Below are 18,602 nucleotides of genomic sequence, written 5' to 3'. Positions count from 1 at the left end.
AGTCCGAAAAATTCTGTATATATTATATACAGCCTATTATTTGCGTACTATTAACTTTTGATGCACCAATTTTTAGTGCGCCTTATAGTCCAAAAATTTGACTGCTGAAAAAAAAACGTTGAAAGAGTGCTGCCCAAACGTACATTAGGCGCACCGGGTTATAGGGTGCACTGTCGAATTTAGAGAAAAAGAAATTTTTTTTAGTGCGCTTTATAGTCCAAAAAATTCTGTATATATTATATACAGCCTATTATTTGCGTACTATTAACTTGTGATGCACCGATTTTTAGTGCGCCTTATAGTCCGAAAATTTGACTGCTGGGAAAAAAAAAAACCTTTGAAAGAGTGCCCAACTTGTGGCCCAACTCTGATGCGAAAATATCCGATTTGAAGCAAAAAATATCCGATCTGTGTCAGATTTTGTGTGCAGTTCAAACGCAGCCAAAGACCACGGAAACACCCGGAAACCAAAAATGCTCGTTAGCTGCTAAAATCATTGACGAAGATATGAAAAAAAATCATCCGACGAATGTCGTGTTGCGGATCTTTATGCTAAAATTTTTTTTTTCAACCTTGTTAGATAATAAATACTGGCATCCTGCACCATCCCCTCAGACTAGAGACTGATGAAGCCTGTTGAGTGAGAAGCGAAACAAGACCAAGTCCAGTTAGAGAGTTAGTGAGTAGACATCGGTGTGACACGTCAACACGTCCCTAGGAACTAAACACAGTGCTCAGGTCCTGACTGCATCAAAGTGCTTCGGAAAGAATGGCAATTTTTAAATTCATGACATTCTAACCCTGTTCTCTTCTTTTTTTTTTGTAGTTATTTTGTCACTTTTCTGTCGTCTATATACAAATGAGGGTAAAAAAACAAAAAAAAAACAAATCTGATTGCTTCTGAAGTAAAGCTACTGATGAGTTCTGGGATGTCAGGAGACTAAAAGCTACATTATGCTACAGCATGTTGCCTAGGCCGCCCCTTCTGATGCGTCTTGATCGACTTGGTGAAACTCTGGTGTGTTTCTGGGAGTGATCAAACTCAAGTCTCAGCTACTCAAAAGCTACCGCACGCTTGTGGAGGTGCCCTGCGTGCTTCCACGCCTGGCCTTTCTTGGTGGTTCTCACCAAGGATGGGTACCTTTCACATTGGAATCCACGCAACACCAAATTCCGGTACTTGGGAATTGATACCGACACCAATTGTCGGTTCTTTTGTGTGTGTTCAAAAGTGTTAACAAATATTGTTTTTAGCTAAATTCATTTTTGGGGGTTTTCTTACACTTCTGTGTCTCATTTGCAGGTACTATAAAGTAGACACTGCATAGTGTAGAGAGTACACTATGTTGTCTCATTCTTTGCCATTAAGTTGAATGTCTTTTGTTGAGTCCTACAAAGTGTTTATACTGTAGGTATTGCACTTGTTACACACCATGACCAAATTTGGAGATCATGTAAAAAAAAATCGCTAATGCTAATCAGTAGCAAATCCAATGGAAATTAGCATCGAGCTAGCGCATTTTGAAAACTGCACTGTACTTTTGAGCTTTCTTCTTCTTGCTTTGTTGTCATGGAAAATTGCAACGTTGCCTAGAATCTGCTTCCAGTGCTTGTTCCCCTGCCAAGTGCTTGAGGCGGTGCAGAGTCTGCAAACGGACATGAAGTAACAAGCGACAGTACTGACGGACTTCGGGCCGGTACCGATAAAAAGTACCGAATTTCGGTACCCATCCCTGGTAGCAACGCACACTCCCCCCGGTGCTTGTGGAGGTGTCCTGCATGTCTTTTACGATTGCTTGCACGGTGGAAACCTCGATTTACGAACGCCTATCTCACCAGATGTACACTATATTGCCAAAAGTATTCGGCCACCCGCCTTGACTCACATATGACCTTGAAGTGCCATCCCATTCCTAACCCATAGGGTTCAATATGACCTTTTGCAGCTATTACAGCTTCAACTCTTCCGGGAAGGCTGTCCACAAGGTTGCGGAGTGTGCTTATAGGAATTTTTCCACCATTCTTCCAAAACCGCGTTGGTGAGGTCACACACTGATGTTGGTCGAGAAAACCTGGCTCTCATTCATCCCAAATGAGTTCTATCGGGTTCAGGTCAGGACTCTGTGCAGGCCAGTCAAGTTCATCCACACCAGACTCTGTCATTCATGTCTTTATGGATCTTGCTTTGTGCACTGGTGCACAGTTATGTTGGAAACTGTTCCCACAAGGTTGGGAGCATGGAATTGTCTAAAATGTTTTGGTTCCTTTCACTGGAACCAACTCCTGAAAAACAACCCCCACAATAATTCCTCCTCCACCAAATTGTACACTTTTTCTTATAATAAAGCCAACGGTTGACTTTGGAATATTTAGGAGCGAGGAAATATCCCGACTGGATTTGTTGCACAGATGACAATTCCACGCTGGAAATCACTGAAAGCGGCCCATTTTTTTCCACAAATGTCCCCATGCCTTGATTTTACACACCTGTGGCCAGGCCAAGTGATTAGGGACACCTGAGTCTGATCATTTGGATGGGTGGCCGAATACTTTTGGCAATATAGTGTATTTGTGGCACACATCAATTAATTAAAAAAAAAAAGCCAAACAATCACAGGTGTGCGGTCACTGTTGACGCGTGGGTCGATTTTTTTTTTTTTTTTTAGAAGCTAGCCTGTAGCATAATGAAGCTTTTTTTTTTGTGTGTGTCGAATATCTGACAAATGGTTTGAAAACATCGGTTCTCCAAAAAAACTGAATATGAGCAAGATACAGTTGTGGTCAAAAGTTGTAAAGAACATCATGTCATGGCTGGATTGAGTTTCCAATCATTTCTACAACTCTTTTTTTTTTTTTGTGATAGAGTGATTGGAGCACATACTTGTTGGTCACAAAAATACATTCATGTTAAGTCAAGACTTTTGGAAGGCCATTCTAAAACCTTCATTCTAGCCTGATTTAGCTATTCATTTACCACTTTTGACGTGTATTTGGTGTCATTGTCCTGTTGGAACACCTAACCGTGCCCAAGACCCAACCTCCGGGCTGATGATTTTAGCTTGTCCTGAAGAATTTGGAGGTAATCCTCCTTTTTCGTTGGCCCATTTAAAGCACCAAGTTCCAATGGCAGCAAAACAGGCCTAAAGCAGAATACTACCACCACCATGCTTGACGGTAGGTATGGTGTTCCTGGGATTAAAGGCCTCACCTTGTCTCCTCCAAACATAATGCTGGGTATTGTGGCCATATTTGTTTCATCTGACCACAGAACTTCCCCCCCTATTGCCCCCTTGTGGTTCTGTGCCGTCACAACTCCCTCCTCCAACCATAACAAAATCAACACATTTAGCTGAACTGCACCCATTTTGTCAAGAGGAGTGGTCAAAAATTCAACCAGAAGGTTGCCAGACGCTTGTGGATGGCTACCAAAAGCGCCTTATTGCAGTGAAACTTGCCAAGGGACATGTAAGCAAATATTAACATTGTGTATGTATTAGAGATGCGCGGTTTGCGGGCACAACCGCGGAGTCCGCGGATTATCCGCGGATCGGGCGGATGAAATAAAAAAAAATTAGATTTTATCCGCGGGTCGGGTCGGGTCGGGCGGTTGAAATAAAAAAAAATTAGATTTTAAATAGATTCAGGCGGGTGGCAGTTAAACCAATTCGGAAATATATATACATAGTTAAATGTTGTTACCCACATACGAAAAACGAGAAGGCACCTGCAGCATATGCCACAACAGAAGAAAAAAAAAAAAGAGATGGACACTTTTACGGAGCGGAGAAGGGACGCCTCGCCGGGGTCCGGGACCAAGGCCCCTTCCCCCGAGAGGGCCCCACCGGGAGCCGTAGCTGAGGCGATCCGCGAGAAGGGCCCGACGCACGTCCAGGGTCACCACCGCGCCCACCGCACCGACACCCCGCCTCGTCCGCCTTCGCCGCGGCCGGCGTCACGCGCAGCAGGTAAGCAGCTTACCTGCCCGCCACCCCCGTGGCCGGGGGCTCGTAACAGGGGTCACTCCACGCGCTCCGCCCACGCAGCTTACCTGCCCGCCACCCCTGTTGCCGGGGGCGCGTAACAGGGGTCACTCCGCGCGCAGTGCGCTCACGAAAGGGGTGGGGCTCACCCTGGTTGATATAGACAGCAGCTAGGACGGTGGCCATGGAAGTCGGAACCCGCTAAGGAGTGTGTAACAACCCACCTGCCGAATCAACTAGCCCTGAAAATGGATGGCGCTGGAGCGTCGGGCCCATACCCGGCCGTCGCCGGCAGCGAGACGCGCTTGGAGGTGCGCTCAGCGCGGCTCCCATATGATTGCGCACTGGTGTGCGTCTGGGTCGTGACAGCGTGGCACGCGAATGTCTGTGCTGCATTGGATCAGTCTCCTTTCTTTAACAGGCAAAAGCTTTATAACCTCACTAATGCCTTGCATCGTCTATATTAGATATATAACAACGGGCGGGTGCGGGCGGGTGCGGTTCTGATCAAATGTTAAAACGGGTGGATGGCGGATGGTTGGCGACTTTCTGATGCGGTTGCGGATGAAATAATTGCCTATCCGCGCATCTCTAGTATGTATACTTTTGACCCAGCACATTTTCAGTAGACCGATAATAAATACATAAAAGAAACAAACTTCATGAATGTTTTTTTTGTGACCAACAAGTATGTGCTCCAATCACCCTATATAAAAAAAAAAAAAAAGAGTTGTAGAAATTATTGAATACTCAAGCCAGCCATGACATTATGTTCTTTACTTTTGATCGCGACTGTATTTCATATTATTCTTGGTGCGGAGAGAGCGATTGTTTGTCCAGCTTGGAGGAAAATAAAGTGATTGGGCCAAATTCCCCCACCCCGGGAGGTTGATTGCGCTCCGTCATGAGGTTAAGTGCAAAGTAAGCAACGAACAAACAATGACGAGCCCTCCGGATACTGGTCACGGTGTTGAGGTAACGGTGCTCTGAAATGGGACAAAATACTGTGGATGGTTGTAACTTCCTGCGAAGAAAGACATGAGGTGACGCGGAGAGGTTGGAGTCCACATGGGGGGTGACATCATCAGATCGGACGCCACGTTCCTCGAAAGAAAAAAAAGGCAGAATGTTCGAATGCCAGTTGTCGGTCGCGTCAACTGACAACAGCCTGGCTTCCTCCTGTGTGCACAAGCTGTGTGCAGATTGTACTTACGTAATAAGACCTAAGACCCCCCCCCACCCTGACCTTACCCACATTTTTTTCCTGATTGAGCGCACTTGTGGACTCGCCCTCGCCGCCGTCGTTGCACAGTGTTGATACAGTAAGACCTGCTTGGATTGCTTCTTCGGACCACCTGAGGTTCTCCCATCACTTGCAGTCTCGGCATGGCGCCTGTCGAGTCGCTTCTAGAATCCCCCCTACCCCGGGAGAGCCGATGCCTTTTTTTTAGTGCAAGACGTGTCCCGAGTCCGGTTCCTCAAAACCCCCCCCTGCTGAGTTTGCACACACCCGGACTGGGCGCGGGAATGGTCTGGTGGAGATGCTGGCTCAGTACATTGCGTTTGTCTTCCGTCGACCACCATATATATATATATATATATATATGTATATATATATATATATTTCTTATTTATAGAACTGTACAAGGTATAAAAACACACCCGTGGTCTTGATGTTTTAGAGGGGGGTAGCAATGATGAAGTCTGGATGTGTAAAAACCCTGCTGCGTCGGACCGACGGACTTGATGAGAGGAGCCCCTCCGCGCTCGTTATGTCATTTGGTGAGGCGCTTCTAGCATCTCCATGAGGAAGGTGTCGATGGGCGTGTCGCCGATGAGCTTGAAGAAGAACAGGTGCTCCAGACACTTGAGGCCGATGGAGCGCAGCGCCGGAAGCCTCAGCAGCAGCTTGGCGAATCTGTCACGGCGAGGGAAAAAAGTGGCAGAGTCAGCAGGAGGCGGGGACAAGGGATCAGTTCCACAGAGGGTCAACTTGAACAGAAATCAAAACAAAACCCCCGAGACCAGTGAAGTTGGCACATTGTGTAAATGGTAAATAAAAACAGAATACATCCATCCATCCATCTTCTTCCGCTTATCCGAGGTCGGGTCGCGGGGGCAGCAGCCTAAGCAGGGAAGCCCAGACTTCCCTCTCTCCAGCCACTTCGCCCAGCTCCTCCCGGGGGATCCCGAGGCGTTCCCAGGCCAGCCGGGAGACATAGTCTTCCCAACGTGTCCTGGGTCTTCCCCGTGGCCTCCTACCGGTCGGACGTGCCCTAAACACCTCCCTAGGGAGGCGATCGGGTGGCATCCTGACCAGATGCCCGAACCACCTCATCTGGCTCCTCTCCATGTAGAGGAGCAGCGGCTTTACTTTGAGCTCCCCCCGGATGACAGAGCTTCTCACCCTATCTCTAAGGGAGAGCCCCGCCACCCGGCGGAGGAAACTCATTTCGGCCGCTTGTACCCGTGATCTTGTCCTTTCGGTCAAAACCCAAAGCTCATGACCATAGGTGAGGATGGGAACGTAGATCGACCGGTAAATTGAGAGCTTTGCCTTCCGGCTCAGCTCCTTCTTCACCACAACGGATCGATACAGCGTCCGCATTACTGAAGACGCCGCACCGATCCGCCTGTCGATCTCACGATCCACTCTTCCCTCACTCGTGAACAAGACTCCGAGGTACTTGAACTCCTCCACTTGGGGCAGGGTCTCCTCCCCAACCCGGAGATGGCACTCCACCCTTTTCCGGGCGAGAACCATGGACTCGGACTTGGAGGTGCTGATTCTCATCCCAGTCGCTTCACACTCGGCTGCGAACCGATCCAGCGAGAGCTGAAGATCCTGGCCAGATGAAGCCATCAGGACCACATCATCTGCAAAAAGCAGAGACCTAATCCTGCAGCCACCAAACCAGATCCCCTCAACGCCTTGACTGCGCCGAGAAATTCTGTCCATAAAAGTTATGAACAGAATGGGTGACAAAGGGCAGCCTTGGCGGAGTCCAACCCTCACTGGAAACGGGTCCGACTTACTGCCGGCAATGCGGACCAAGCTCTGACACTGATCATACAGGGAGCGGACCGCCAAAATCAGACAGTCCGATACCCCATACTCTCTGAGCACTCCCCACAGGACTTCCCGAGGGACACGGTCGAATGCCTTCTCCAAGTCCACAAAGCACATGTAGACTGGTTGGGCAAACTCCCATGCACCCTCAAGGACCCTGCCGAGAGTATAGAGCTGGTCCACAGTTCCACGACCTCTGGATTGGCAGACCGGGGTGGTGGTTCCTCTCTTTAAGAAGGGGAACCGGAGGGTGTGCTCTAACTATCGTGGGATCACACTCCTCAGCCTTCCGGGTAAGGTCTATTCAGGTGTACTGGAGAGGAGGCTACGCCGGATAGTCCAACCTCGTGAAACAGAATACAATGATGTGCAAATCATTTTCAACCTATATTCAATTGAATAGACTGCAAAGACAAGATATTTAACGGTCAAACCGGAACATTTTGTTATTTTTTGCAAATATTAGCTCATTTGGCCTGGCCACTCAATCACCTTCAGCTTTGGGGTGCGTTTGGGGACAATATTATATTGGAAAAATGCCAGGCGGCCTAATCTAAATCTAAAGGGACGGGGATCATGGTCTCTGTATGCAGATCCCCAGTGACGGCAGCACTTGTGCAACCCCAGACCATGATGCTACCACCACGATGCTTAAAGGGGAACATTATCACCAGACCTATGTAAGCGTCAATATATACCTTGATGTTGCAGAAAAAAGACCATATTTTTTTTTTAACCGATTTCCGAACTCTAAATGTGACGTCACATCAGGAAGCAATCCGCCCTTTTCTCAAACACCGAGTCAAATCAGCTCTGTTATTTTCTGTTTTTTTTCGACTGTTTTCCGTACCTTGGAGACATCATGCCTCGTCGGTGTGTTGTCGGAGGGTGTAACAACACGAAACAGGGACGGATTCAAGTTGCACCAGTGGCCCAAAGATGCGAAAGTGGCGAGAAATTGGACGTTTGTTCCGCTACACTTTACCGACGAAAGCTATGCTACGACAGAGATGGCAAGAATGTGTGGATATCCTGCGACACTCAAAGCAGATGCATTTCCAACGATAAAGTCAAAGAAATCTGCCGCCAGACCCCCATTGAATCTGCCGGAGTGTGTGAGCAATTCAGGGACAAAGGACCTCGGTAGCACGGCAAGCAATGGCGGCAGTTTGTTCCCGCAGGCGAGCGAGCTAAACCCCCTATCGACCCTAGCTTCCCTGGCCTGCTGACATCAACTCCAAAACTGGACAGATCAGCTTTCAGGAAAAGATAGCGGATGAGGGTATGTCTACAGAATATTTTAATTGATGAAAATTGGGCTGTCTGCACTCTCAAAGTGCATGTTGTTGCCAAATGTATTTCATATGCTGTAAACCTAGTTCATAGTTGTTAGTTTCCTTTAATGCCAAACAAACACATACCAATCGTTGGTTAGAAGGCGATCGCCGAATTCGTCCTCGCTTTCTCCCGTGTCGCTGGTTGTCGTGTCGTTTTCGTCGGTTTCGCTTGCATACGGTTCAAACCGATATGGCTCAATAGCTTCAGTTTCTTCTTCAATTTCGTTTTCGCTACCTGCCTCCACACTACAACCATCCGTTTCAATTCATGCGTAATCTGTTGAATCGCTTAAGCCGCTGAAATCCGAGTCTGAATCCGAGCTAATGTCGCTATAGCTTGCTGTTCTATGCGCCATGTTTGTTTGTGTTGGTTTCACTATGTGACGTCACAGGAAAATGGATAAAAATGGTTAAAATCAGGCACTTTGAAGCTTTTTTTAGGGATATTGCGTGATGGGTAAAATTTTGACAAAAACTTCGAAAAATAAAATAAGCCACTGGGAACTGATTTTTAATGGTTTTAACCATTCTGAAATTGTGATAATGTTCCCCTTTAACTGTAGGCGAGACACAATTATCTTGCTACTCACTTGTGTCGCCAGCTTTCCACACAATAACGTCTCACAAAAAGTGCTGCTTTTTTTGTAACTTCAACTAAAAAACCACAGGCAAAGTGATGCAAAGGGGGAGAAAACGAGTGAACTAACCAAGGCTCATTCTATTTGGGTGGAAGGTGAAGTTTGTTTGCATACCTGCCAGGCTGCTCAGGGTACTTCTGTTTGCAGTATGCTTCTAAAGACGCGTAGACTTTCTCTCTCAGAGCTTCTACCTCGCCCGGGTTTGACAGACCCTTGGAGTCTGGGAACACACACAAACAGACAAGAGTCAGGAATGATGGTAACATGCACTTAAACGGGGGTTACAGGTAGGGATGATGTTCGAAACCGGTCCGATAAGAAAAGAACCGATTCCATGGACTCAAATCCCTTTTTGAGAACCGGTTCCCGTTATGGAGGCCACTATAGTAAAGAAAAAGAAGTGGTTCTTTATTCGAATCCCTGGGAATGAATCTCTTCCCACAGGAAATGCCCTGTGGGACGGCAATGTTATGCCCATTTGATTGTAGACTCTTACTGACACCTTGTGGCGATGTGAAAATACTACACGTCATTAGTTTGGGCACTTCCGGGTTGGCGACGTCTGTTCAGTTCATGAGACAATTGAGAAGTAGACAAGTTGTGTTAGCTCTTACCAGCCTTGGAAAAGATAAGTCTGTAAGTAAACTGTTTAACTTGTTTATGTAACTCAATATTAAGGTGGAATGTGGTTCAATTTGATACTAAGATGTTTATTGAAAAACGATTTTTGTGCACTGTTTCAATGGATGTTTTGAGGACTTTTTCACCTCATTTCCACCATTGAAATAGTTTCAACACTCAGAAGTATTTGTTTGATGATAGTACTGTATATTTGTGTGAAGCTAATATTTACATATTGTGTATTAAATTTCAGTATGTTAATTGAATCACATAGCTTATACATTTGTCATTGTGTGTATTTCAGTTTAAAAAAAACAAAAAATAACAATCCAGTGCAAGACAAAAGTAAAGATAGGAAAAGACAAAGCAAGATCAACAACAATAAAGAGCCTAAATGGATTAATCTGCTTTGGAACTTTATTAGACGTCTTGAATTGTTTGTTAGCTGTCTGCCTGTGTGTGTAGTTAGTATGTTCCAATAGCAGCAGGAGGGCACTTTTTGGAGAGCTGTATTATTTTCAGTTTTGTGCCCAAGGGACTGATTTTTTTTTAACACTATATTATTATTTATACACCTATAGTGATCACAGAGACAGGTTGTTTTTGTGTTACTGTATATATTTGTTTTTCTGAAAAATATATAATATGATATATAATATACTTTGGGTAACAACAGTCAATATTTTTTTTTTATTTTTTTTTAGGGGGGTAACAGTCAATATTTATTTTTAATTTTTTTCTATAAAATAAAAGTGAGCTTTTATTAAACCAAATATTGTGGGGGTTTTTCCATATACAACAACCTATCTGGATTCGATAAGAGAATCGATAAGGAATCGGTTCGATTTGTTTTTCCGAAAAATATATAATATAATATATAATATACTTTGGGTAACAACAGTCAATATATTTTTTTTTTTTTTTTTAGGGGGGTAACAGTCAATATTTATTTTTTATTTTTTTCTATAAAATAAAAGTGAGCTTTTGTTAAACCAAATATTGTGTTTTTTTTTCCCCATATACAACAACTTATCTGGATTCGATAAGAGAATCGATAAGGAATCGGTTCGATTTGTTTTTCTGAAAAATATATAATATAATGTATAATATACTTTGGGTAACAACAGTCAATATTTTTTTTAAATTTTTTTTTTTTAGGGGGGTAACAGTCAATATTTATTTTTTATTTTTTTCTATAAAATAAAAGTGAGCTTTTATTAAACCAAATATTGTGGGGGTTTTTCCATATACAACAACCTATCTGGATTCGATAAGAGAATCGATAAGGAATTGGTTCGATTTGTTTTTCTGAAAAATATATAATATAATGTATAATATACTTTGGGTAACAACAGTCAATATTTTTTTTTTAGGGGGGTAACAGTCAATATTTATTTTTTATTTTTTTCTATAAAATAAAAGTGAGCTTTTGTTAAACCAAATATTGTGGTTTTTTTCCCATATACAACAACCTATCTGGATTCGATAAGAGAATCGATAAGGAATCGGTTCGATGTGTTTTTCTGAAAAATATATAATATAATGTATAATATACTTTGGGTAACAACAGTCAATATTTATTCAGTAGAAGCATTTAAGTCCCATCTTAAAACTCATTTGTATACTCTAGCCTTTAAATAGCCCCCCTGTTAGACCAGTTGATCTGCCGTTTCTTTTCTTTTCTCCTCTGCTCCCCTTTTCCTTGAGGGGGGGGCACAGGTCCGGTGGCCATGGATGAAGTGCTGGCTGTCCAGAGTCGGGACCCGGGGTGGACCGCTCGCCTGTGCATCGGCTGGGAACATCTCTGCGCTGCTGACCCGTCTCCGCTCGGGATGGTGTCCTGCTGGCCCCACTATGGACTGGACTCTTACTATTATGTTGGATCCACTATGGACTGGACTCTCACAATATTATGTCAGACCCACTCGACATGCATTGCTTTCGGTCTCCCCTAGAGGGGGGGGGGGTTACCCACATATGCGGTCCTCTCCAAGGTTTCTCATAGTCATTCACATCGACGTCCCACTGGGGTGAGTTTTTCCTTGCCCGTATGTGGGCTTTGTACCGAGGATGTCGTTGTGGCTTGTGCAGCCCTTTGAGACACTTGTGATTTAGGGCTATATAAATAAAGATTGATTGATTGATTGATTGATTTATTTTATTTTTTTAGGGGGGTAACAGTCAATATTTATTTTTTTATTTTTTTCTATAAAATAAAAGTGAGCTTTTATTAAACCAAATATTGTGGGTTTTTTTTTTCCATATACAACAACCTATCTGGATTCGATAAGAGAATCGATAAGGAATCGGTTCGATTTGTTTTTCTGAAAAATATATAATATAATGTATAATATACTTTGGGTAACAACAGTCAATATTTATTTTTTTTATTTTTTTAGGGGGGTAACAGTCAATATTCTTTTTTTTTTTTTTTCTATAAAATAAAAGTGAGCTTTTGTTAAACCTAATATTGTGTTTTTTTTGCTCATATTGCATCATTATGCCTCATTTGTAGCTATATTTGAGGTCATTTAGTTTCCTTTAAGTCCTCTTAATTCAATTTATATCTCATGACACACTATCTGTATGTAATATGGTTCTAAATTTTTTGCGGCTCCAGACAGATTTGTTTTTGTATTTTTGGTCCAATAAGGCTCTTTCAACATTTTGGGTTGCCGACCCCTGGTTTAGGCGAATACTCGACGAAGGGCGGGAGTTTATAATAAACAAGTTGAGCTTTAACCTCGCTGGCCCATTGAGGACTTTTGTGCTATACCGCGTTCTAAATTGGTGCAATTAGAGCGCCTCTTTGATGACGTCACTTAGCAACATTGGCCATGAACAAAAAACAATTATGCTTGAACTCGAGATGACACACAGCGAGAATGGTTCCGTCAGAACAATCCGCTGAACTCTAATTAACAAGGAATCGGGCAGGAAAGCGAAGCGAGGCCTCGTCGGTCCGATGGAGGCCCGAACAACGAACAAAAGTGCAACACAGAGACTGGATGTGTGTGTGTGGTGGTCTCATCCATGTCGGACGCAGAGTCCCACACTGGGTCATGTTGGTGGTTTTGCTTTAATGGGTTACTTTGTGGATGAGGTGCAGCAGGTCAGCATGTTGGGAGTTTGTATCATGGAGCTCAGGTCAGACAAGTTACGTGTCCGCCTTTGTTAGACCACACAAACACGCCGCCGCCAAAATGTCACGTTATTAAAACCGGGGGTTGGCGATTAGCAGCTTTGCACTGCAAAAACTGCAATCTAAGTAAGATGAAATATCTCAAATAAGGGTGATAATTGCTTATTTTCTGTCTGATAAGATAATTCTTCTCACTAAGCAGATTTTATGTTAGAGTGTTTTACTTGTTTTAAGGGTTTTGGTCCTAAATGATCTCAGTAAGATATTACAGCTGAGATTTGATGACCTATATTGAGTAAAACATGCTTGAAACTAGAATATCAACTGTTGCAAAGCTGTGTCATCAACACTCACAAGTATAAAACTACTTTTTTAAAGTAATCATTTCTTACTTCAAGCATGAAATAAAAAAAATTGTGACTTTGACACAATTGTGTCTCATAATTAAAACAGATGACAGCCAAATGGACTTTGCTGTTTTATTTTCAATGAAACAATAGAAAATAAGTACTCATATAGTAGTACAGTTGGCACAGTACAGTAAACTGACACTTAATATTTAAACATTTAACATTTTAAACAATTTTGAACAGAAATAGTTCATGCACATTCAAATAAATTATTAAAAAATACAATTTAAAAAAAATTATATATTAGAGATGCGCGGATAGGCAATTATTTAATCCGCAACCGCATCACAAAAGTCGTCAACCATCCGCCATCCACCCGAACTAACATTTATTCAAAACCGCACCCGCCCGCCATCCGCCACCCGCCCGTTGTTATATATCTAATATAGACGATGCAAGGCATTAGTGAGGTTATAAAGCTTCTGCCTGTTAAAGAAAGGAGACTAATCCAATGTAGCAGAGACATTCAATGCGTGCCACGCTGTCACGGCCCAGACGCACACCAGTGCGCAATCATCTGGGAGCCGCGCTGAGCGCACCTCCAAGCGCGCTCGCGCCACTCAAACTGCTGCAGGCAGCTGCGTTCTATCTTGTTTTAACATCCTGTGGCACTCTTCTGGGATCACGGCGGACGAAACTGCTCATGCTCAGGGTGTTTGTGGAGGTTCGGGGTTTTGCACAAATGTGATGCACCATGTTAGATGTCCCGGTTTTGTGACTGTCGTAGACATAAACAGCTCTTGCAAATCACGTAGCCAGCATTACTGTCATCCTGATTTACAACCTCATAAAAACGAGTCCATGCTGAACTTTTCTGGCCTTTTTTCCCCCTGGTCTTTAGTATTCCCTTTTTTAGTTTGTCGCGTACCACGTTTGCTGCCGGCGTTGCCATCTTTTTTTTTTTTCTTCTTCTGTTGTGGCATATGCTGCAGGTGCCTGCTCGTTTTTCGTATGTGTGTAACAACATTTAACTATGTATATATATTTCCGAATTGGTTTAACTGCCACCCGCCTGAATCTATTTAAAATCTCATTTTTTTTTATTTTAACCGCCCGACCCGACCCGCGGATAAAATCTATTTTTTTTTTATTTCAACCGCCCGACCCGCAGATAATCCGCGGACTTCGCGGTTGTGTCTGCAAACCGCGCATCTCTAATATATATATATATATATATATATTCCTTGCGCACTAATTGACTGAAAGAGCACGCACTTGACGCGATGATGTCATGTTATCGATGGAAAAATGCATTTTTAGACAAAATGATTTGCCTGAGCGGCTAGGAGACCCCGAGAGTAACAAGCGGTTGCCTTGTTGCCTTTCCATTAAGAACAATAAACTAGTTTTTAGTATAAGTTTGCTGGTTTCAAGAAATGTAATGCCGAGCGCATATCATTATGTCAAGATAATGGCACTAGCATTTACTTCATTTAAGAATATTTTTCAACATATTGAGCAAAAAAAGGTCTCTTTTTTTCTACCAAGAAAAATGCACTTGTTATTAGTGAGAATATACTTATTTTAAGGTATTTTGGGGTTCTTTGAGGTTAGCTAATTTTACTTATTTTGGAAAGTCTTGACAAGCCAAATTTTCTTGTTCTATTGGCAGATAATTTTGCTCAGTTCAAGTAAAATACCCCTTTTTTTCCACATTGAGGAGGGGGAGGAGCCCAAAGTTAACAGTGGTTTGACGTTTAAAAAAAGATTTTATTAACTTTTCGTCTCTCATGCTATTCCTCTCTCTAACACAGGGGTGTCACACTTTTTTCCGTCAAGGGCCACATTGCAGTGAGGCTTGTCACAGCAAATAATATATGAATTTGCCTATACATTTTAATTTTTTAATTTTTTTTATGCACACTGTAAAAAAAAAAGAAGAAGTATATTTTATAGTAAAAACTCACCGGAATTTTACTGCAATAAAACGTTTTTTTTTTTTTATTACAACATTTTAGTGTAAAATGTACTATGGTTTTACAACGTCTTACTGTAAATGGAAAAACGGCCCCACTGTAATTTAAAAAAAAATTCTGGCAACATAGATGCCAGTTTGTTTTTACCGTCAAAAAATGTGCGAGCCTTTTTCCGTTTACAGTAATTCACGTTACCATGAATTGATTAGCGTGGATCCCGACTTAAACAAGTTGAAAAACTTATTGGGGTGTTACCATTTAGTGGTCAATTGTACGGAATATGTACTGTACTGTGCAATCTACTATTACAAGTTTCAATCAATCAATCAATCAATCAAACGTTTAAAAACAACAAGTGTACATTTTACCATGAAAAAAACAACGCTCAGTTGACAGAATTTTACTATAAAAGGCTTAGTTGGCCACATGCGTGGACAGCACCTTTTAGCTCTTATTTCCAGAACTGTGTACACTACTGAATTGGGGTCTTATGGCCACTTATGTGGACACTTATACTGCCATCTGGTGGTGTCAGAAGAGTATAACATACCATGGAATTTGGAAAAAAAAAGTGTAAAAATAAGAATTAGCATGTCACTAAACATGAAGTACACGTTTGTGTACTTATGGACTAAGTACATCATATCAAAAGATGATTCTTAGTTTTTATTCTAATTAGGGTCCAATAAGCCCAAATAGCAAAGAGAAAAAAAAAAAAAGCATGTAAACAAACAGCTTGGGCCTTAAGGTTAATAAAAAAAAGTTGCTTTTAAATTTAAAGTTAATATGCTGTAAAAAAAAAAACACCATAAATTTGCAACATGCAACATGACTAGGGAAGGTTGTTTGGTTTATAGTTTTGATGCCTTCAATGACAATCTACAATGTAAATAGTCATGAAAATAAAGAAAACCCATTGAAATGAGAAGGTGTGTCCAAACTTTTGGCCTGTACTGTATATGTGTACATATTATAATAATATAATGGATATATAATTAATTCATAATTGGCTATTAGGAGAATGTGAAAGTTCAACGCCTACCTAGTTTACTTGTGCAATGACCTTCTTAAAGTTGGAGAGAGTGTTTTGCATTTTTCCTATCATCCCTTGTATGGATTTAAAATAGTGTTTTTTCCTGAAACATGACTAGGGAAGGTTGTTTGGTTTATAGTTTTGATGCCTTCAGTGACAATCTACAATGTAAATAGTCATGAAAATAAATTTAAATAAGAAGGCGTGTCCAAACTTTTGGCCTGTACTGTATGTAAAAATAGGTTTTTCTTCTAAAATATGGTGCATTCGGTTGCCCGGAAAATAAAATCTACAGTGAACAATTTGATGGTTAACTTGCCTTGAAATCATAGTTCAAGCAGATATTTCCAGCATTTGTTGTAACTTTAACACCAAAACTTGTTTGGAAAGTATGACTTTGATTGATTGATTGACGATACAATAGTTGCTGCAATATTGGTTAATATTAAAGTAGAAAAAATGTGCAATTTTAATGCTGTACGTACAATTTTTTTCTGTCCAAACAGAAAGAACAAAAACATTTAGTAAGCAAAGATACGGTACCTTATTGACACATATATTTTCCAGGCCTTCAAGGGCCATATATAGACCTGGTCCCTGGCTCTTGAGTTTGACACCTGTGCTCTAACATGTCCTTTACAATGACATGCATCTAGAGAACTTATGCAAATTAAATGACGATCTCATTAATTGAGGTACTACTGTATTTCCCTATATATTTTATATATATATATTTTTTGAGCTTTTCCAATCATTTCCCTGATCTCAAATGAGCAAATGTAAAAATCTGTAATCATTTCTAGTTTCCAGCTGCATCATCAAACAGGTTTCAAAGGATATTTGTTGCTTGAAGGAAAAAGCATGAGGAATACAGTACGTTCACTTTGAAGCATGTTATTATCTACAGTTTGTTCAAAGATCCTCTGCAGAGAGCTCTCAGTCATGGTTACCTGGGTTGAAAAGGACTATGGCTCGAAGGCACCCCAGTTCTGTCTTATCCATCTGCATATCCCGCATCTTAGACACCAGTTCCGTGAGCACTCTGCACAAAAGACACAAAAAAGACGGAGATGAAGAAAAATACGCTTCAGTCAATAAAACACGATTTGAATGTTTTTTTTTCATCCTGCTTATGTTCTCCAACAATGAGTGCCAGCGGGAAACACAATCACTCCCAAATCAATGTTCAGATAAATCATCACTGCAATTACATATATAAGACGCTGCTTTTTTTCCAACGCTTTGATCCCCCGGCTTATAAAATGGTTCAGCTAATTTATAGAATTTTCTTCGCTAACAGCCATAATGTTTTGTATTCTACAAATACTTTTCATATTATATCGATAGAGGCACTGAAATTGTGTTTTATGGTTTGTTTTATGGCGAGATCTTTAGGACGAGTTCGTAATCGACATGTATTTCCTGTTTCATACCTTGAACCGGAAGTAAAACCGCCCATAGGATTCTTCGCTCATCACTCCAAGCAACGTTTGTACATTTTACAGCGTAACTAAAACAATTCATACTAAACCGTCCCGTGTGTGATGTCTCTAGGGAGTGTTTTCATGCATATTTGTACGTGCTATTGTGATATATTCAAACTAGCACTGTTAGCATTAGCGAATAAAAGTTCCACAAAGTTCAGTGAGCAGGTTGTGTTATGTGTGATCATGTTTGTCGAATTTTTGTGCTGGTTGCATTTTTTTTTTCCTCCTAAAACATGACCAGGGAAGGTTGTTTGGTTTATAGTTTTGATGCCTTCAGTGACAATCTACAATGTAAGTAGTCATGAAAATAAAGAAAACGCATTGAAATGAGAAGGTGTGTCCAAATTTTTTTGCCTGTACTGTATATGTGTACATGTTATAATAATATAATGGATATATAATTAATTTCAAGCGGCTAAAATGCACCAAACATGGACAACTGTGGAGAGAGTGTTTTGCATTTTTCCTATCATCCCTTGTATGGATTTAAAATAGTGTATTTTTGATTTTTTTTTTATGGTGACAGGACGTTTTTTTTTTTTTTTTTTATAATATCCACAAAGTTCAGTGAGCAGGTTGTGTTATGTGTGACCATATTTGTCGATTTTTTGTGCTGGTTGCATTTTTTTTTTCCTGCAACATGACTAGGGAAGGTTGTTTGGTTTATAGTTTTGATGCCTTCAGTGACAATCTACAATGTAAGTAGTCATGAAAATAAAGAAAACGCATTGAAATGAGAAAGTGTTTCCAATCTTTTGGCCTGTACTGTATATGAGTACATATTATAATAATATAATGGATATATAATTAATTTCAAGCGGCTAAAATGCACCAAACATGGACAACTGTGGAGAGAGTGTTTTGCATTTTTCCTATTATCCCTTGTATGGATTTAAAATAGTGTATTCTTGATTTTTTATGGTGATTGGACGTTTTTTTTTATTTTTTTATAACATCCACAATGTTCA

The 18,602-nt window shown here is 41.4% G+C and overlaps 1 protein-coding gene across 2 annotated transcripts in view; it reads right to left on the bottom strand.

Annotated features, from left to right (window-relative positions):
- Positions 1-4,522: 4,522 nt before the first annotated feature.
- rxraa (retinoid X receptor, alpha a) overlaps positions 4,523-18,602 on the bottom strand; it is a 363,104-nt gene continuing 349,024 nt past the window's right edge. For both annotated transcript variants that reach the window (XM_061980862.2, XM_061980863.2), the window contains exons 9-11: positions 17,098-17,189; positions 9,140-9,245; positions 4,523-5,898 (exon numbers count right to left, since the gene is read on the bottom strand). In XM_061980862.2, the coding sequence (XP_061836846.2) occupies positions 5,751-5,898; positions 9,140-9,245; positions 17,098-17,189 (346 nt within the window). In that variant the 3' untranslated portion in view covers positions 4,523-5,750. The remainder of the gene's footprint in view (positions 5,899-9,139; positions 9,246-17,097; positions 17,190-18,602) is intronic.

Source organism: Nerophis lumbriciformis, linkage group LG20 (genome assembly GCF_033978685.3).
Source record: "Nerophis lumbriciformis linkage group LG20, RoL_Nlum_v2.1, whole genome shotgun sequence".
NCBI classification, from domain to species: Eukaryota; Metazoa; Chordata; class Actinopteri; order Syngnathiformes; family Syngnathidae; genus Nerophis; species Nerophis lumbriciformis.
The sequence above is the reverse complement of the archived record's forward strand: the minus strand, read 5'-3'. Positions and strand labels throughout refer to the sequence as shown.